Raw genomic sequence first — 21972 nt, 5'->3', positions numbered from 1 at the left:
GTGTTTTTTAGCGTTATGTCAGGCAGTCAAGCATTTGGAATAGCTTCACCATTTATAGAAGCATTGTCCAAAGCACGAGCCGCAGGCGGAAAAGTATTTCACATTATTGATAAACCACCAACCATTAACTTATCAAAGGGTAATGGACAAAAGTTGTCGTCTATTAAAAGACGTGTCAATATAGAATTTAAAAATGTGCACTTCCATTATCCAGCGAGAAAGGAAGTTTCTGTAAGTAGTCTTTATATTATCAAGAAACCTTAATAAATTATTTTTTTTTATTCAGATTTTGCAAGGATTTAATCTAAAAATTAATGCTGGAGAAACAGTAGCGCTAGTTGGCAGCTCAGGTTGTGGAAAATCGACCGTTTTACAGCTGGTTCAAAGGTTTTATGATCCTTTGGAGGGAGAGGTGATAACCAAAGAATTACCAATAACTTCTAATAATATCTTAAATTGTTTATAGGTTTTAGTTGAAGATAGAAACATAAAAGATCTGGATTTAAACTGGTATCGTCAAAATATTGGTGTGGTCAGCCAAGAACCGGTTTTGTTTGATACCACAATTGCAGAGAACATTAGGTATAATCATATTATTATGAAAATGTAAATACGTTAATTTTTTTCCTAATTTGTGTACTATTTTTATTAGTATTCTGTAGTTAAAGTTGATTCGTAGGGTTTCTTCAGGGTTCTACTTACGTTTGGTTTATTATTTTTATCTACAGTGTTTAGTTTTTAGTAATTCATCTTGTTCGAAAGCGCAATTTTGGCCCCAATTTAGGTTATTTAGGTTATATTATTGTAAGTCCCTGTAGTTCTAATTTTATAGAATTTGTATACTTGCTTGCTTTGACTGTCAGTATTCTCCTAAAATTATTGGTCTCTTTCGGCAAAAACAATAAAGATAATTCCAAATATTTCGAAACTGTTCCATCGGGTTTTAAAAAGGACGCGCTTCGTGACAATTCATTCAGTTTTAATTATTTAGTCAGTTTTTACCTTGGAATCAATTAAACGATAGTCAAGGCGAGTTAGGTTCGTGTTTTTGACGTTGACAATAAAGGTGTGTTCCCGAATTTCGTTACAATTGGTGTCAGAAGTGGGATATTTGGAAGCTCATTTTAGTGGATGCCTTTAACAAGAAGTCAGGCCAAGATGGAGACCGAGAAATTGATGGAGCTGCTATTAAGGAAGTTTGACGAGCAAAAAGTAGAACAAGAAGAACGAGGCCGTAAACAGAAGGAAGAACAGGAAGAACGAGACCGCAAACAAGAAGAACGAGACCGTAAACAGAAGGAAGAACAAGAAGAACGAGACAAGAAACAGAAAGATTTACTTAAGACAATTAAATCTGACCTGAAGAAAGAAAATGAAGACCTGATTCGAACCATGAAAGATGACTTACTGAATTTAAAAGATAATCTTAAAAAGGAGCAGAAGGAACGAGACAGAAAACAAGAGGAACGAGTTTTACAACTTAAAGAGATCTGGAAAAGAATCAGAAAGAATGAATGACTAACTTTGAAGCAAAGGTAGAAGAAGAATTGGGGCAAGTACAAAAAAAAATCCAAAAACTAGAGATGAAAGTAAAACGGACTCCTCTTTATCCCGATCCTGGAATGCAAACAATGATGAAAGTAAAGCCACCAAAATTCGACGGCAAAGAAGCATGGAGTACCTATTTGAATCAATTTGAGGCCGCTGCTAGGGGAAATCACTGGGATAACGAAGAAAAGGCAATGTTGCTCGATTAGTAAATCTGACTTACCCTTCAGCCCCAACAGAGTTCCGCAAACAAATTTCTATAAATTGTTTTATTGACGGAGTTCGAGATCCAGATACTAACCACACTCTAAAGATGGCTCATCATAAAAGTATTTCAGAAGCTTTGGCCCATGGACTAGAGTATGAGGCAGCTTTTCAAGCAACTAGAAGGCAGACACGAATAAGACAAATCAGAACTTCGGAAAGTGATGTCGAAGATCGCCTAAAGAAGATTGAATCATTATTAGCGAGGAAACCTAAAAGACTATTGCAATGCTGGAATTGCAATGAGGAGGGGCACCTTAAACGTCAATGCCCCAAGCCTTTAAGAGATCCAAGGAACCAGGAAAACTTCAACTTCAAGCTGGCTGGATGCTACCAAGCCCCACGTATAAGACTAAACCGGCTGCCACATCCTGGAGAGAGCTTGGTAGTACCGGGAAAAATATGCGGCCGTGAATGTGAGATGGTAGTGGATACAGGATCAAGTAATACTATCGTGAAGCCGAACATCGTAGCACACTGTAGGCTTTCAGCGCTACCCAACTTTATTCTGGAGTCTGCAAATGGAAAAAGGATCCCGATTCTTGGATTGCATGAAGCTACAGTCACCATTGGCTTAACAACATTCCAACAGCCAGTATTAGTGGCAGAAATCATGGATGATATCATATTAGGATTAGATGTTATGAATGCTCAGCAGTTTAAAATGGATGTATATATCTGGATATTGACAAAGAGAAATGAAGAGATTTTTAAGCACCACCTATATGAAGATAAATTAAATACCAGAGTCGTTAAGTTATTCAAGGATATTACTATACCAGCAAATTCAGAAGTGGTGGTTAATGCTACAACTGGAGGAAAAGAGGGAGAAACTGTTCTGATTAAGCCCATGGAAAACTGCAAACTATGTGGTCAAGGAATTTTTCCAGCCAAGACGTTATCTACGCAGAAGAAATCTACTGTTTTGGTTCAAATGGTAAATTTAAAAGGATATGATTAACACCTGAAACAAGGAGAGAACATTGGCGTATGCTCTGAAGTGGTGGCAGTCATGAAAAATGCTGATAGAAGTTGTCATTCAAACAGACCTTTTCCTGTATGTTTACAAAACCTATTTGAAGAATCTTCTGCCAATTTAACCATAGAGCAGTGTAGTAAATTGCGACGTCTTCTTGAAGAAAATCAGGATGTTTTTTCCTTGCACGATAATGACCTGGGAAGAACTGATTTAGTGCACCATCGAATTAACACTGGAGACAATGCTCTGATTAAACAAGCACCTCGAAGAATTCCGATAGCTAAACAAGGAGAAGTTTCCTCAATGCTTCAAGAAATGAGGACACAAGGAGTGATAGAACCTTCTCAAAGTCCTTGGACATCCCCAGTTGTGCTAGTGAAGAAAAAGGATGGATCCACTAGATTTTGTGTAGACTATCGGCGACTGAATGACATTACCAAGAAAGACAGTTATCCCCTACCAAGAATTGACGACACCCTGGACACGCTATCAGGTTCACAATGGTTCTCAACACTCGATCTAAAGAGTGGGTACTGGTAGGTAAAGATGCACCCAGAAGATAAGGAAAAGACCGCATTCTCGACTGGAACAAAACTTTGGCAGTTTACAGTCATGCCCTTTGAACTCTGCAATGCTCCAGCTACCTTTTAGAGACTTATGGAAACAATTTTACGTGGAATGACTTGGGAATCATGTTTAGTTTATCTGGATGACGTCATCATACTGGGAAAAACATTTGAAGATCATTTGAAGAATATTCAAAAGGTATTTGTTAAACTCCGAGAGGCCAACCTGAAGCTAAGTCCTAAGAAATGTTGCTTATTTCAAAAAGAAGTTCGATACCTTGGCCATGTAATATCAGAAAAAGGTGTCAAGATTGATCCAGATAAAGTAGAAGCAATCGAAAATTGGCCACGACCCACTGACAAACACCAGTTAAGAAGCTTTTTGGGGCTTTGTACCTATTACAGAAGATTTGTAAGAAATTTCGCTAATCTTGCAAAGCCTTTACATAAGCTCACGGAGGACAAAATGATATTTAGTTGGTCAACAGATTGTTAAGAAGCATTTCAACAGTTAAAAAGAGCACTATGCACATCTCCAATTTTAACATATCCGATTCCTCGACAAACTTTTATTTTGGATACCGATGCAAGTTATGTTGGAATTGAGGACGCCACAAAAATATGAAGATGGAGAGCAAGTGATAGCTTATTTCAGTAAAACGTTATCAAAACCAGAAAGAAACTATTGTGTGACCAGACATGAGCTATAGGCAGCAGTAAAAGCTATTGAACATTTTCATAAATATTTGTATGGTCAACGATTTATCCTTAGAATTGACTATGCTTTGTTGAAATGGCTGTTTCAGTTTAAAAACCCCGAAGGACAAATAGCAAGGTGGCTTCAACGATTACAAGAGTACGACTTTACAATAGAACATAGGAAAGGCGAATATCACCAAAATGCCGATGTTTTAAGACCCTGTATTGAAACATGTCAACATTGTTTTAAAAAGGAATCAAAACAGCATCCAGAGATATTTACTTGTAAGCGTATTGGCCTTCACAGTTCAAAAGAGTGAAATGTAGCTAGTTTAATCCAAGATCAGTGTGATGACCCAGTATTTGGTCTTATTTACGAACTAAAATCTCGAGAAATTTCAAAACCAGAATGGAAAGATATCTCTGACAAATCTCCAGAACTAAAAGCTTATTGGTCTCAATGGAATTCATTGGTTATAAAAGATGGATTGTTAAAAAGAGTCTGGGAGAGCGTAGATGGAAAAGAAAAGACATATCTGACAGTCCTTCCTCGAAAACGGATTCCGGAAGTTCTGGAAGCTGTTCATGGCGGTGTCGGCGGAGGACATTTTGGAGTTAGTAAGACCTTGGCAAAAGTTAGAGAACGGTTTTACTGGCTGAACAGTCATCAAGATGTGGAATGCTGGTGCCGACAGTGTGAGGAGTGTTCATCAAGCAAGGGCCCAAGAACCCGGACAAGAGGAAAGATGATGCAGTATCTTGTTGGTGCACCCTTTGAATGAATTGCCGTAGACGTAGCAGGACCCTTTCCTACTAGTAGCTCCGGAAACCGATATGCTCTTGTTGCTATGGATTACTTCAGTAAGTGACCCGAGGTTTATCCGATTCCAAACCAAGAAGCAACGAAAATAGCTGAAATGCTGTTCCAGAACTGGATTTGTCGATTTGGTGTACCCAGAGAGATACATTCAGGCCAAGGAAGGAATTTTGAGTCACAAATATTCCAACAAGTATGCCAGTTGCTGGGAATCAATAAGACCCGTACAACGCCACTACACCCTCAGTCTGATGGAATGGTTTAAAGATTTAACCGCAAATTTGAAACCTATTTGAGGATGGTGTTAAACTCTAAGCAAACCGACTGGGATACCTGTATACAACCATTCCTATTGGCATATCGTGCTTCTATCCACAAGTCAACTGGAAACAGCCCGGCAAAAGTTGTCTATGGTGATGAACTTCGTTTACCTTTGGACATTATTACTGGAAGACCCCATAAGTCTGAAACCCTTGAGGAGTTCGTCGACCATTTACAAGAGCGTTTACAAATTGTTCACGAACAAGCACGGGATAAACTTCATTTAGAAAGTAACAGAATGAAATCACGTTATGACATAAAGGCAAATTCTACCGGTTTTAATCCTGGGGATAAAGTCTGGTTATACAATCCACGGAGGACGAAGGGCAAGTCACCAAAGATCCAGAAGGATTGGGAAGGTCCATTCATTGTGGTCACCAGAATCAACGACGTGGTGTACCGTATCCAGGGACATCCGACAACGAAGATGAAAATTGTAATCATCGTCCGGTTAGCGCCCTATCATGACTCAGGTGGTCCTATGTTTAATCGGGACGATCAAACTTAATAGGGGAGCAGTATTATGAAAATGTAAATACGTTAATTATTTTCCTAATTTTTGTACTATTTTTATTAGTATTCTGTAGTTAAAGTTGATTCGTAGGGTTCTACTTACGTTTGGTTTATTATTTTTATCTATGGTGTTTAGTTTTTAAGTAATTCATCTTGTTCGAGAGCCCCATTTTGGCCCCAATTTAGGTTATTTAGGTTATATTATTGTAAATCTCTGTAGTTCTAATTTTCTAGAATTTATATCCGAATTTCGTTATATACAAGAGATAACAAACAAATTAAAGGGAGTTCTCATTATAATTTCCAATGTCTATCACTCATAAGTAGCGTTTAAGAAGATGTTTGCTCTAGGATATATTTGTCTCTCTTTCTTATTTTAAATAATTAACTTAATATGGTTTATAGATATGGTAATATAGATGCCTCAAACGAAGATATTATTCAAGCAGCTAAAATGGCAAATGCCCATATATTTATTAAAGGTCTTCCAAATGGATATGAAACTTTAGTAGGAGAGAGAGGTTGGTACATATTCAACTATAAACATATACATAACTTCACTACAAAAATTAATATTTAAAGGTGCACAACTGTCAGGAGGTCAAAAACAACGTATAGCAATTGCAAGAGCTTTGGTAAGAAATCCAGCTATTTTATTACTTGATGAAGCTACCTCAGCTTTAGATACCAACAGTGAAGCAAAAGTTCAGGCTGCATTAGATAGAGTAAGTTTTTCAGAAATATTGTTTACTCAGATCTTAGATATTTTATTTTAGGCTAGTGAAGATCGTACTACTATAATTGTAGCGCATAGATTGTCGACTATTAGGGGTGCTAATAAGATAGTAGTAATGTCAAAAGGGAAAGTAGTAGAGCAAGGTACTCATGACGAGCTGATGCAGCTTGGTAACGAGTATTATACTTTAGGTAAAATTGTTTAATTGCAATTTTTTATCACATATTAAGTATGGCTTTTTTTTTAAGTTACAACACAAGTTCAAGGAAATCAAGAATTTGAAACTAATGAAGACAAATCTGACCATAAGAATAAATTTGAGTTATTGGATGAAAGTGACGATATTGATATGGCTCCCATTCAAGTAAGAAACCTTATCTTTTTAATTAAGAAAATAAGATGAAGAGGAAACATATTTTTAAAATAACTGATTCTTAAATATTTTCGACTTTAAAGAACGAGAAGTCCGCAAGTTATGGCCTCGAGCAAATGAGCTCATCGGTAAATATCATGCTATTAACCAAGTTCACACCGGCAGGAAACAGCCAACAAGATAGCTGAAAATAAAAATATAATTTACATAATTTTAAAATGTGCATACATGTGTTTTCGAGGTTAGAGAACTCAAATTAACTTTAAAATTGCAAAAAAAATTAACAGATGTTACAAAAATTTCTGTTATATGCGGAAAAATTGCCTTTTGGGAGATTTTGGCGGTCCTAAAAGTCAAACTAAAAATAAACAGCAAATACTTAGTATTAAATATATTGTATTTGCACAGTCAAGTTTTATTTTGTTTTTAATTTCAAATTTGGAAAACAGCCTTTATAATTTTTTTTTATAGTTTCTTCTGCAAGCAAATTAATATGATAAATCAAGGTCTTCTTGACGGAGGTGATCTATAATATTGACAAGTTCTAAACAACTGACATCGACAACGATAGTGGTTTTTTATATTAATAAATCTCGCATGGTCATTTCTGATAAGGAAATATTTTAAGCAAAAGGTCTTAGTTTTATGAAAATAATTAGTAAACATGACTGCCATATAACGGGTGGTTCAGAAAGTTGTTCATTTTTTTACGCTTCGGATAAAATTTGGTAGGGGGGCTAGAATCGTGCGCGCATGCTCAATCGATAGCTTGGTTCAGGGAAATTTAGTCACCATCCAGCGCTATACGGGAGAGCAACGCTCGTTTTGTGTACGAGAGTATTTCCGTAACAACAATTCGGCCACCATTGTGCGCCGTAAATATCGGGCACATTTTGATTTGCATGACATTAACCAGTGCCCAAGCCCACAGCTGATCGTAAAATGGGTACGTAAGTTTAACGACACCGGTTCGACGTTAAACAAACGAAATTTGGGTCGGCCAAGGACAACGAGAGTTCCCGAAATGGTTGCTCGGGTAAGAGCGTCGAAGAACCGACCTTGTCTCGCAAGCGCGCAGCGGCATTTAATGTCTCCAGATCGTCGGTGCTGCGAATTCTTCACAAAGATTTAACTATGCATCCTTACAAAATTCAATTAGTGCTGGAATTAAAGGAAAATGACCCTCCTGCAAGACTTTTGTGAAGCGATAACTTGAGAAACTTGCCAACGCGTTATTGAAAATTTTAGGGCTCGGCTTAAGGAGTGCCAGGAAAGAAATGGAGCACATTTGGACAACGTAATTTTTAAGACATAAATTTCCCAAGTTTTCTGTAAATATTAGAACAAATTTGTTACAATTGATCAACGGGTTTTTTTTTATTTAATTTTATAAAACTAACAACTTTCTGGACCACCCAGTATATAACTCGATCATCATGATTTAAAATATCGTAACTTCGGTAAAATTTTATATACAACTCATTTTACTGGCAAAAAATTACGAAAAGATTACACTAAATTTGATATTTTTTAGTGCTTTTGTTTACTGTTTTTTTCCCTTATTATCTTTTTAACAACGATTTTTTAATTTTTTTACTGGTATTTAAAAAAAAATAATTGTCAAATTAGCTGTATTTAAGTTTATTTAATTTATTTGAATTTCGCTGTAAATTTAGTAACTTGAGAATAATGTCTGAACTTTCTTTAACAAAGGCGAAAACTCAAGTTTTAGCAGGATAAGAGAAGCAGTAGTTTTGCACTAAAATATTGTAGTTTTATTTATTCATTTATCCTAAATAGTATTATTAATTAGGTTCAGGACGAGTCTGTAGAAGTAGATAACTACATTAAAAAGGCAAGTCTTTGGTCAATCACAAAACTTAATAAACCGGAGTGGTTCTATATTGTAATTGGTTGTATAGGAGCCGCAGCCATGGGAGCGGCCATGCCTATCTTCGCTGTCCTATTTGGAGAAATTTTAAATGTATGTTAAACACCGTTTCTACAACCTTTTACTGAACAAAAATTTATTTTAGGTGTTACAAAATACAGACCATGACTATGTCAGATCAGAAACAAATAAATACGCACTGATATTTGTTTTAACCGGTGTACTTGCGATGGTATCCACGTTCTTGCAGGTGCATAAAAGCAAAAATATATTTTGTTAATTAATATAATAATTTTTTTATTATTCTTTAAAGATGTCCATGTTTGGAATAGCCGGTGAAAAACTAACTTTACGGATTAGAAGCAAAATGTTTGAATCGTTGCTTCGGCAAGAAATAGCTTATTTTGATAGAAAATCTAATGGTGTGGGTGCCTTATGTTCTAAACTTTCAAATGAGGCTGCGCAAGTACAAGGAGTGAGTAAATGAAATATGAGAATTCTCAGCCTACCTTAGTTTTTTTTTTAATTTAGGCTACAGGTCAGAGAATAGGGGCCATAATGAACTCTTTGGCTTGTTTCGTTCTCTGTGTGGGGCTATCGTTCTATTATCAATGGAAACTAGCATTAGTAGCACTTGCGTTTTTTCCAATTATCTTAGCTGCAGTATTTATGCAAAGGCGTCAAACCTCTGAAGAAAATGAGGATTATAAAAAGTCCTTACAAAAATCTACTAAGGTAAGCAGAATCTTATTTTATATAATTACGTGAATTTTTTTTTTGTCATAAAGATTGCAGTCGAGGCTGTAGGAAACTTTAGAACGGTGGTATCTCTAGGATGTGAGGAAACATTCTATAATTTGTACGTCAATGAGCTGAGGCCACATATAAAACGCAGTTTAAGAATTTCACACGGACGGGCCATTGTTTTAGGTATCAAGATAAAATGAAATATTATATTATTATAATAAATACAATAAATTTATTTATAGGCCTCTCGAGATCTGTAATGATGTGGGCATTTGCCACTTGCATTTACTATGGAGGAACTCTTATTAGAAATGAGGGAATATCATATGACGTTGTATTTAAGTAAGTTCAAATCATTTTCATTATTTACTGCTCATTTCTTGGGAAAATATTAAATAAGATTACGAGTTAAAATCTGCACAATTAATTTTGACGACATTTTGCCGAGGGTGCTGGTAAAAATTAACAATTTTTTAGGCGCATTTACAATGTAGAGTAGAGTAGTTAATCTTGGTATTTTTAAATTTCAATAAACTCAATAAGATTGATAGTATTTTATAACTGCTACCTTTTTGTCAAACAGATATCATTTACTGTTTAAAAAGGAAAATTTTTACTTTTATTAATAACAAGATTAATTTCTTTTTATGAGAAATTTATATAGGTTATTTCTAATTTTGTATACACGACATCTTATAACAGTTTTTTGCGCTTCTGATAAATTAATATTAATTAGATAAATTAAGGTATACTTAGGCCTCGGGAGGTCCAAGGGGAAAGTAGGAATTTTTAGTTCATTATACAGCGAATCAAGAAGAACGATGTCATCGCTCAAAAAAGTTTCTGTGAAACACTGAAAAACGCAAAGTATGTTCTTTAATCCCTCATCTTCGGGGTTGCATGGTTTTGGTTGCAGTGGGCTAATGTTTAATTTTAACCTTAGAACAATAAATACACAAGAATAAATATTGACTGCTTTGGATTGAGCGCAACATCTACACAGGGGGCAGAGGAGATATTTCGTTGATAGCCATGCTTAGTATTCCACGTTGCTAGTGATTACTCAATTTTAACAGAAGAAAATAAAGTGATATAATAAATTATTATAATTAGCAGAAACTGAGTAGCATTCTTTATTATAAGGCAGAAGAAAGAGTGAAACTCGTTTAATAACCAACACTATTTTGTACTATATTTACACTAAACACTAATAATAATTAATATTTTTAATTTTGATTCCTTTAATCGTCAAATTTCCACACACAGCGGCAGCGCTGTAGATTTTGCCCAGAAATATTCTCACGATAAAGATATTTGGCAACTTCCCTCATTGTTTATTCTTGGTTGGTGCACCTTTCGTACAGTTTTAGTATTAAAAAGATGTTTTGAGTGGTTTCAGTGCATTTTTTAAAATTAATATTAAGACTTAAAACTCCCTTTTTGCTGAAAAAAGTATTGGATACCAAAATATTAGTAAAAATATGTAATTAAGTATATTATTATAATCTAGTAAATTTATTGCTTATTCGAACCCGAAATGCCGCAAAATTAATGTATGCAAAAATTAAGGTAGTCTCTGGTCGATATCCAGCAACCAAAATCGAGAATCTAGAGCACAGCATATGTCGTTTTTTAGCAACATATCATAGAATAATGACAGTTAAATTAATCTTTTTAATTTAAATAAATCACCAATTACTTCAAAAACACTTCCAAATCAAAACAACGTGCCGGCTTACAATTCAATCTTGAACTGACTCGCTTATGTGAAAAATGCAACATTAGCAAATTCTGGAGCCTGGAGGTCATATCGACGACCACGACTTTGTTTATATAAGAAACGAGAACACCGCGACGGTCCAGGGGATAAGGCGATTCGGAATGATGTAAGCTAACACGGCCTTCCTGACGTAGGGGCGTCCTCGCACCGTCTGCAGTTTTCACTTTTCACATGTCGGTAGCAGTCTGCAATAGAAAATCAACAGCAGTTAATTGTTTACATTATATTTTTAAGTTTTACTGGTGTACAAAATTAAATCTAAACAATCTTAATTTTTGCCAAATCAACTTTTAAAGACGTTAGGCTTTAACAACACTGTAGCTCAAATTTTTAACACAAGCCACATAGTAATAATTATACCTAAGCCAGAGGTTTGGGGTCCTTAATTGATTTTAAATTGACCATTTCTTAAATGTATCCTGACGTAGCAGCACTTAAATCTGCCCAAACCACAGACCTATAGCCTGCTAGCTATAGGCTGATACACCAGGAACCTTATTAGCAAAGCCTGTCATAGAGCAGGGATCTTTAAATATAGCCTGATACATCAGGGACCTTAAAAAAAAAACAAACAAAACACACAAAAAGAAAATTAAATACAATTTCTGCATAGCAGGGACCTTTTAGCAAAGCCTGCTTTATAACAGGGACCTTAGTACTATTTATTAACTTATCTACAGTTTCGTACCTTATGTTATTTGACTATCCGGTCAAATTCGTAACTGCTCATGTGCTGCTACTGTAGGCCGACCACGACTGTCAAATTCTTTTAAAAGGGCCATGAAACTTTGCCTTAAGTTTCCCTCCTTTTGCCACTTGACTATTTTCAATAACCACTTTAGCGCCAACAGCGTATGGTATAGCCGAAACTTTCTTTTTATTAAAATTAGTAATGGTTTTATCTGTTATTTCACACAAGCGACTGTGAGCTTGCTGCCTTACTACTTCTGCATCCACAACATTGTTTTGCGCTGGCATGCTAGCTAACAGATCATCGGTTGATTTTACACGACGATTTTCGCCAAACATTAACATCCACGGTGCGAAACCATTCGATTTATGAACGGTTACATTAAAGTCATCCTCAATATCAGGTAGCACTGTAGTTCGTTTTTTTTCTTTATTAAAACTATTGGGCTAGCGTAAGCAGATTCGCTGTGTCGAATTATTCAATTTTCAAGCTGTTCTTTAATAATTTGCTTCACTTGCAGTCTTTCGCCATATGACAAATGACGAGGCTTATAGGCGACCGGCTGTGAATCACGCAATATTATTTTTAATTTGTTTGTTGTTACGGCGGCCGGTGTTTGCTTTCTTGCATTCTGGAGTATTGTTTTTATTTCATTAATTACTCGCTCGTCCAATCCTGACAAATTTATCTCATTTTCTTCGAAAGAATATATCGTACAAATCCGGTGCGGAACTAATGGATCATGTACAATATCTACACAATTGGCATTAAATTCAATTTTAATACCTGGTCGTTTTAACACATCAAACTCAATTAAAGCGTCAATTCCACCTCCCGGAATGCATCCATCTGGCACAATTAAAAAATCGATTTCTAAGGTCATGGTTAGTGTGAACATTAGAGCACTGCTGCGGCCAATAGACTTTGTCATACAATTTCCTATCCCAGATAGAGTTTGACAATCGAATTTGCAAATTTAACGATCTCGCTACTTTTTCGTGTAGTATTGAGATGTCTGCACCTGTATCTACTAAGTACGATATTGAGGTAATCGATGAGTTGTTGGATATTGTACCTGTGGGAAATGAATGAATAAAACGAGTTATTTGTGATAGGAGCACTTGTTTTGATGCCTCATGTCATTGTTTACGATAGCAGGTATCTTCTGTATGTCCCTTCTTTTAGCAGATTTTACAACTTTTTACACTCACTAGGTGGTTATTTCCAGAAGCAAATTTTTTTTGTTTTCTCCAGAGGAACCGGGAAGAACATTTGGTTTTACACCGGAGGGACCAGGAAAACTTTTCTCCGATACTAAATTTTTTACTTCATACCTGCAATTCACTTCTTTATGTCCATAGCGATAACATCTTCGGCAGTTCCCTTGAAAGACAACACGTTCATCACGAGAACTATACGGTCGTTTTCGTGATTCATCATGCACTCGCTCACCAACGTTCTTATTGGCGCCACAGGCAGCCAGCAATTTTAATAGTTTAGAATCACATGCAGGAGCTTGCAAGTAGATTCGATTTTTCACTTCCGGATTTTGAATATCGTATTCAATCAGACTTAACACAATGTTCCATGGGAAGTCTGATTAAAATCTTCTGATAGACGCCAGTTTTGCATTACCGTATTTTACCAGCGAGTCGAATTTTAAGCTGGTAATCTTCAGACAGGCTCGAACACGGGTTTCAGGAGTGCCTAACTCAGGAAATGCAATTTCAAAGTCTCATCTAAAAGATGGCTAATCTCGACCAACAGGTTTCCAGTGTTGATAAAAACGTGCTGCGCGACCTCGCAAAGCATGGCCAGCTTTTAAGACAATTATTGTATCTGATATTCCAAGCTCCTGTTGAATTCGGCTTAAGTCATCCATCCACTCGACCATAGTAAATGGTGTATCGTCAGGGTCAAAACTTACTAAGCGGAACTGCGCCAAAGCTACACTCATAACATCTGAAACTGGCGTAGGAACGGATTGCGCCTGCGCATTTAACGAAGCTTGACTAACCTGGGCGTTGGCCATTGTTGACAGAATTTCCATTATCTGTTTCTGGAAACTATTATTACTTGCTTGCTGCATTTGAAATAATACCATCATGTTATTGGCGCCTACGTCATTTTCAATGTGGTTTGGTACGGTCTCTGATTCACTTTCATTGTTCGTAATGACCGGACTCACTGCGCGTTCGCATTTTTCACCGTCGTCAGCCATTTTTTTTTTCACGCACTAAGAGTAACTTTTAGGTTCTTTCCTTGGCGATTGTATCAGACAAAGATATCCCACTTCTGATGATAGAATAATGACAATTAAATTAATCTTTTTAATTTAAATGAATCACCAATTACTTCAAAAACACTTTATTATATCAAAACAACGTGCCGGCTTACAATTTAATCTTGAACTGACTCGCTCATGTAAAAAATGCAACATTAGCAAATTCTGGAGCCTGGAGGTCACATCGACGACCATGACTTTGTTTATATAAAAAATGAGAACACCACGACGGTCCAGGAGATAAGGCGATTCGGAATGACGTAAGATAACATATATTTATAGTCAGCGCCTATTATTATTTAATCAATATGATGCCGGTATGTCCTAGAATTACAAAAGAGTTTAATTAATTTTTTTGTCTAGATATTACCAATGGATAACTAAATCGGTTTATAGTGGGTATCAACCGCGACAAACTAAGGAAGTTAATTAAAAGGTTAACTTCCAAAGGATTTAAATTAAACTTTTTTCTGTAATATAAAGAATCTAAACGGATTTGAGATGGTTGGAAACCTCTACAAACGAAAGTTTTTTTATTAAAAATTATTGAGTAAGATGTTATAAATGACTATAGCTACCAAAGGATATAAATAAAACTTTTCCTTACAGCAGTTAGGAGTTACATAACTTTCTATATTTTTTAACATCAAACAATTCATTAATTTCTTATCAAAAAACTTTTGTTTGTAGAGGCTTGCAACTATCTCAAATGCATTTAGATATTTATTATAGAAAAAAGATTAATTCAAATCCATTTGGAGCCTTTTTCATTTCTTTAACATTTGACTTTTTAAGTAATCTTTACAAAAAAGCTTTAGTTTGTAGAGTTTTATAACCAATATAAATCAATTTAGTTATTGATTGTTAATATCTGGATAAAAAAAATATTAAAACTCCTGGGGAATTTCAGGAGATACGGGCTTGATATCGATTAAATACCAGTGGGCGCGGACTATAGTTGTTACTAATAGGTTGTTGGCAAACGACATGTGCTGTGTTCTAAATTTTGGTTACTGGATATCGATCGGGCGCTAGCTTTACAGACATGAAAAAATATCTAGAAAAACAACACAAACTGACAATTTCGGATACGCGCATTGTAAACATGGAGGTATTCTACGTTGACAAGTTGCTTTTTTTTCATTAACTTTTTTGTCAGGAGTCTTTTTTTTGTTCTGAAAAATTTATTGATTACTCTGAAAGTATATATTATCAGTCAGCAAATAAATAAAACTTTTAAAGATTACAGTTTTTACCTGTTACCACATACAAAAAGTGGATTAAGAAAATTATATATTGAATAAAAAATTGAAAAGTCGATTTGACATCATTGTCTGAGAGGTAGTGAACTCAAACAACCTTGCCTATGGTTTGCAGCTAGGCTTATTTTAGGCATTCAATAATCTAAGATTTTAACTTAAAGAAATTTCCATCTAATTAACAGCGGCTAGTTAAGCTATATTTATTAACAGGCAATTCCTTTTATTCAGAGGTAATTTGCGAATCGCCCCAGATTGGTCCAGGTAGCTCTGAAGATTCTTCGATAAATTGCTGTCATATAGCATCTTACTGATTTGTATGAGAATGTGTCTGTATTAGCTCACTGATGTTCGCCATAGTTAGACCCACGAAAGGGTCCGGCTTATTGGTGGTTTAAGAGCAATAGTTAGCAAATTGGTGCCCTAATTGCCTTCTGTGCTTGTGTTCCTTAAATGAACTAACTCCTATTGTGTTTTTCAATAAAGCTTAAACAAGGGTGCATGCGATTATATTACCGCACTGGTTCTAACGTGAGACAAGTCTAGACAGCGTAAGAACTGCCTGTCCGGAATATTACTTGTCTATAACGTTACTGTTAAAGTTGTTCTAAGTCCAGTTTTTTTTGTCTCTAAGGTTTTTGTCTGTATGTATTTTTATATAATTATTTTCCTGATCTTTATTTTTATTTTTTTTTTAATCCTTCCACGTTTATTATCATTTAATTAATACATAATTTGTTTTATAATATAAGTGCTATAGTAAAAAAATAACAAATTTCTTAGTAGCACCTAAGTGTACAAACACCTGTGTGTGCTAAAAACAAAATAAATAATTTATTATAGTTAACAAGATTAAAAAATATATATATATATATAAATTTTAAATTAGTTCACATAATATCAATTTACATTATACATTCATTGCATCTTAATTTAATTTAGCATACTTTAAAAATTTTCTTCAAATACTAATAGATGTATGATTTTACTTTTCTCTTAAATAAGGTTATATGTTTTATGTCTTTAATTTGTTTTGGTAAAATGTTGTAAATTTTTGGCCCAAGCCAAGTAATAAATTTGAAATTGATGTTGTTTCGACTTAAAGGTATTTCAATTAATTGATCTGCTCTACCACGTGTGTTGCATATAATTGATATATGTTAATTTATTTTGATTTATGTGGATATACATGGAAACTGTGTGTAAATAAATACATCTTACATTTAATAATTATAATAATTTCAACAAATATTCTAAAGGGTAGCTCAATCATTGATAATGGGAACTATGTCGATCGCTAATTCGCTCGCCTTTACACCTAACCTAGAAAAGGGACTAGTAGCAGCGAAAAGTGTAATGAACCTTATTAACAGAATACCGAAGATCCAAAACAAAGCTAACGCTGAAATTAAAAAAGACGTAAGATATTTTGTGTTTTTTTTTAAAATTTCCTCTACTGAAAGTATTTATAGGCTGATGGCAATGTTACATATGATAAAGTTCACTTTTCTTATCCCACGAGAGATCAAATACCAGTTCTCAAGGGTTTGGATTTAACGGTAATGCAAGGCAAAACTATTGCTTTAGTTGGATCCAGTGGATGTGGAAAATCGACTATTATCCAATTAATAGAACGTTTTTATGATCCGTCATCAGGAACTGTAGCTTTGGATGAGCATAATATTAGAGACATAACTCTTCTGTCTTTGAGGTAAGTAAAAAAGAATATTTTAGTGATTCTCAGATCAACTATATTTAAAAAAGAAATTAAAAATACTAGGTTTATTTATCTCATACCTACTTCAATATATAAGTTACCAATTTTCTTTAATGTAGAAAGTACAAATATTTGAAATATTTTAATTTTACTTAGATATAATTGGTATTTATTTATTCTTATAATTTTTTTAAAAAACCTCTAGTTATTGGACTCGCTGTCTTTTTAACTGCCATTATTTTACCGAATATTAAAATAACTAAGTAATTTTTTTATTTATATACAAACTTATGGCTACTTAATTTTTATTTAAAAACTTCAGTATATAGTTTCTTTTTACAAAACTATAGTAGATGCTAATAGAAAAATCAGGTTTCAATTATTTCAGCTTTTTTTCTCTTATTGGTTAGACATTCAAACATAATAAAAATAGACCAGATAAATGAAGAAATCTATTTTAAATACAATTTATTATAATTAATGAATTCAACAATATTTACGATCTTAAGTAGCCAACAATATAATAAAAAATCTTAAAACATTTGTCTTAAGGACTTTGTGATTTTTGCAGTAGAACACAATACTTTAAGAACTTTTTAATAACTACTGGTATATTTCAATATTTTTTATAAGCGTTTGGTATTCTGTGACTAAGTATCTTTTAGTAATATGTCTTAAACTAATAAGTGGAATTAAAATTAAGCAAAAGAAAAGGGATTTGGTCTTTGTTAGACACCCTTCAGCTATTCACTTATTTTGAAAAATGGTGCTTCCTTCACGTACCTGGGATGTCCTAATTACTTAAAATTTTATATATTTTGCAAAGTTTGATGATTCGATATCTGTTGAAGTTAAATATTTTGAACTTGATACCTATGTGCAAATAAAAAAATGTTTGATTGCTGCTATTTATATATATTAAAATATATAAATTAATATGTCACGTCGTACAATATTCATTGTTTTAACTGTAATATTTAATCTAAATATATTTTAAAACAATTTGTTTGTATTTATTTTCTGCAGGTCTTATTTGGGTATAGTATCTCAAGAACCAAATCTATTCAGTAGAACTATCGCAGAAAATATAGCCTATGGTGATAATTCACGTGAGGTCACAGAACAGGAGATCATCGAAGCTGCTAAAAAGGCTAATATTCACAATTTTATCTATCAACTGCCTTTGGTAAGGATTTTTAAAAGCTTAATACAAGGTGTTCCAAAATGTAAGGGTGGATAGACCTCGCCAAAATAACCGGCTTTTATTTATTAACCCATAGGCCTATGCGTTCAGTGATAATAGCGCATTAACATCCATGCAGTGGTATCCAACCTCGGACACGAGAAAACGTGTTTATACCGGAAGCCGTCTTAGTAAATGTCATAAAAATACAAGGAATGTTTGGGAGAATTTATTAAAAAAAAACCTGTTTTAATATAAAAGATGTTCAACATTCTGACCACCCGCTTCAATGCAAGCATGACAGCGTCATACCATGTCCTTCTGCACACGTTAAAAAACTTTTTCGGAATTTCTTGAATTTTAACAGTAGCCGCAACAATCCTTCCTAGTAACTCTTCCTTCGTTTGAACAAGAGTGTCGTACACAAGCGCTTTCATGTAACTCCATAAAAAGAAGTCGCATGCGGTCAGGTCTGGTGAACGTGAAGGCATGCATTAGCAATTACTCTTTCCTGACATGCCTGGTTCAGATGTTTCCTTACAGCTAATGGGTAATTTGCTAGGACTCCTTCGTGTTAGTACCACATGTTTTGTCTCAGCGAATTTTTTCTAAAATTTTTCTAACAATTTCAGAAGCGTTTCTTCCAGAAATGTTAAGTAAATTTCTCTATTTAGTCGTGATGGCAAGAAATACGGGCCAACCAAAGCATTATAAACAACAGATGGTTTCAACCATAAACATCAGAAAGGACGGAAATTTGGTGTTACGCCTCGTTTGTTGTAAAAACCATTTAGCGAATTCTACCCGATGGGTATAATCCTCAGGCAGAAGTGTTCGAGTGCAGTTGTTGTTCAAGTAAAACCCACCATACATGAACATGGTTAATGAGTGCGCTACAGCCCGGGTACTTATGGTAGGATTTGGCAATTTCCGAGATTTCTTCTTCCATGCCTGGTACATGCACTGTGCGTGGTCCTCCCCCCACATTATGAGGCTTCTGCAAATTAAATGCTTCGTTGCTATAAATAATCCGGATAAATTTCACTACATTAACAAATCTTACCCGTAATCTCGCAATCTTAAATTCAATCCTGCAAATAGTGCCCGACTTGGTAAGCGCCGCTGCGTAAACCGTTCTTGGTAAATCCGCAACGCTCGTCTTCCATTACCATTAGCAGCAACATAACCCAGGTGTTTGCTAATTCAGCGAATGTAAAATTCTTAATTTTAAACTTTTAACGGTCACACTAAAAATTAGATTAACAATATAAGTTTTACATATTACCACATGTCCGGCACGCGGCGTTTGGTCTCTAACGTCAAAATCGATAGAGCTGGGCGCTCCATATCGATATTATGCATGTATGTTCATATGTTAAACTTTTTTCTTATGATACCTAAATATGTACCTATGATAAATATGATACCAAATACCGAAATAAGGCGCTAGCGCCTATGGATTAAAAAGTAAAAAACATTTGTTTTGGCGAGACCTACCCACTCTTACATTTTAGCACAATAGTTTCGGAACAACCTGTATATTCCTTGCAATATTACAATATAATATAATTATTGTTTAACCATCAATAAATATCGTAAATAATTTTCCTCTTTTCTTGTTTTTTGAAGGAACGAATTTTTGGGACTTTTTTACGAAAATCTTCTTTATTTCTACTGAAATAAAATAAAAATATAAATTCTGTACTAGTATCATAAATATATCTTTCTTCTACATTTCTTTGACCTTAAGAAGATAATCAGATAAATATTAATTATTAATAGGGCTTTTTTTGTTTTAGGGTTATAATACTAAACTAGGTGAAAAAGGAACTCAGCTATCAGGAGGCCAAAAACAAAGGATAGCAATAGCTAGAGCGTTAATACGAAATCCAAAAATTTTGCTTCTGGATGAGGCAACATCGGCGCTTGACGCTGAAAGTGAAAAGGTTTGTTTAAGTCATCACTTATATAAAATTTTAAACAAAAAAAACGTTCCTTTTTAAGAAAAGACTTTAATGTAAAAACTACGATTAAAAACTAACTATATTACAATAATTGATGTTTAAATACTACAGAGTAAATCAATTGATGCATACAATCTTTTAACTAAATTATATAAAATAAAGATTTCTTATTCTTTAGTTTTGGTTAATGTAAAAAAGGATTATTAAGTAATAGGAGCCCGTTCATTTAAATTTATTTAAATTTGTTTTTGATTTTAAAATTTTTTCTTTATCATAGAAATTACATGCATGTTTCTTACAAAAGAATATTTATTTCTATTTATAAATTATTTTGCTTAAAACTACTTCCTCGGAACATTGTAATCAGCATATATCCTTCGGTGCTGCTGTATAGATAATTGTATATAATTTGTGGTGTATTTTTTTATTTAATCTAAAGGTGATAAAGTTGTCTGAAACGTCCCATTCTTTAATCTTCAATATATGTTGATGAAAGAGAATATTATAACAGCGAGTGCAAAAAAAAACTTAAGTTTTTTCAATTTATGAAAATTATTTTTATTAAAAGCTAATAGTTTTATCCTAATTTCATTATGCGTACAATAGCTGTTTTTCCTAATTAAAAAGTAAAACGTATAAGAAAATTAAAAAGAAAATCAAACTCATTAGGTATTACAACGGTATACAGGAAATTCAAGCAATTAAAACGTTAAACATATAACGTCACATCTTAAAAATTAATCAAGTATTTTACTAATTCATATTTTCTATCAAAAGGTAGTACAAGAAGCCCTAGATAACGCCAAACAGGGTCGTACTTGCATCACTATCGCACACAGGCTAACAACAATTCAAGATGCTGATCTTATATGTGTAGTAAACGACGGAGTTATTGCAGAACAAGGAACACACCAAGAACTAATTAAGAAACGAGGACTTTATTTTCAGTTACACACTCTCCAGCATTCATAGCATATAAAGTAAATGTAATGGTTCTATTGTGAGATTATACGATAAAAGTCATATTGGCAGAATCCAAAGTAAAATAAGTATTGATAAGATAAGTTTTAATTTACACTCTTATATAAGTAGGCCAATAAATTTTTAACAAGATAGTAAACATTACTTGCAATAAATTATAATTTAAACCCGAATAGGAACATGTTTGTCAATGGAAACTCATATACACTAAAATATTTCCTTAGCCATATTTCTTTTTGAGGTTGAATAATAATAGATAATGCTAATAATGTAAGCTATTTTTTTATATAGATGGAAATATTTTGTGTATATTGAGCACATGGGCAGAAAAAAGTAAAAAACTCAAAAAGAAATTAATTATATTTAATCAGTTGTTTGCAAGAGAAGCAGTCCACAAAATTTATAAGAAAATTTATTAAAAATGTATATTTATTGTTGTAACTTCTATTTAAATGTCTTAAAGATTTTGCAACACTTGTAAAAAAATTGAATATTATGGATAATTTTTAAAATTTTTAAGAAACTGGGAAAGCATATGGTAATAAATGCAAATAAATCTCAAAAAATGATAATTTTATTAATCCAAAAGACCATTTGTTTAAATATTTGCTTTTTTAAAAATTAATTTTACCCACTAATGAGAGTTCAAAAATGGAAGA

General features: G+C 33.8%; 1 protein-coding gene across 1 annotated transcript in view; it reads left to right on the top strand.

Moving 5' to 3' along the window:
• LOC126737568 (ATP-dependent translocase ABCB1) overlaps positions 1-21457 on the top strand; it is a 36520-nt gene extending 15063 nt beyond the window's left edge. The window contains exons 9-26 of the mRNA XM_050442502.1: positions 1-231; positions 287-412; positions 467-582; positions 6113-6228; positions 6290-6432; positions 6484-6634; positions 6692-6807; positions 8630-8800; positions 8853-8957; positions 9021-9182; positions 9239-9442; positions 9496-9637; positions 9697-9796; positions 16728-16887; positions 16941-17179; positions 18212-18371; positions 20168-20314; positions 21110-21457. Coding sequence (XP_050298459.1) covers positions 1-231; positions 287-412; positions 467-582; positions 6113-6228; positions 6290-6432; positions 6484-6634; positions 6692-6807; positions 8630-8800; positions 8853-8957; positions 9021-9182; positions 9239-9442; positions 9496-9637; positions 9697-9796; positions 16728-16887; positions 16941-17179; positions 18212-18371; positions 20168-20314; positions 21110-21304 — 2784 coding nt within the window. The 3' untranslated portion in view covers positions 21305-21457. The remainder of the gene's footprint in view (positions 232-286; positions 413-466; positions 583-6112; positions 6229-6289; positions 6433-6483; positions 6635-6691; positions 6808-8629; positions 8801-8852; positions 8958-9020; positions 9183-9238; positions 9443-9495; positions 9638-9696; positions 9797-16727; positions 16888-16940; positions 17180-18211; positions 18372-20167; positions 20315-21109) is intronic.
• Positions 21458-21972: the final 515 nt, after the last annotated feature.

Source organism: Anthonomus grandis, chromosome 1, assembly GCF_022605725.1.
Source record: "Anthonomus grandis grandis chromosome 1, icAntGran1.3, whole genome shotgun sequence".
NCBI classification, from domain to species: Eukaryota; Metazoa; Arthropoda; class Insecta; order Coleoptera; family Curculionidae; genus Anthonomus; species Anthonomus grandis.
Note: the sequence above shows the minus strand (reverse complement) of the source record. Positions and strands in the feature narration are given on the sequence as shown.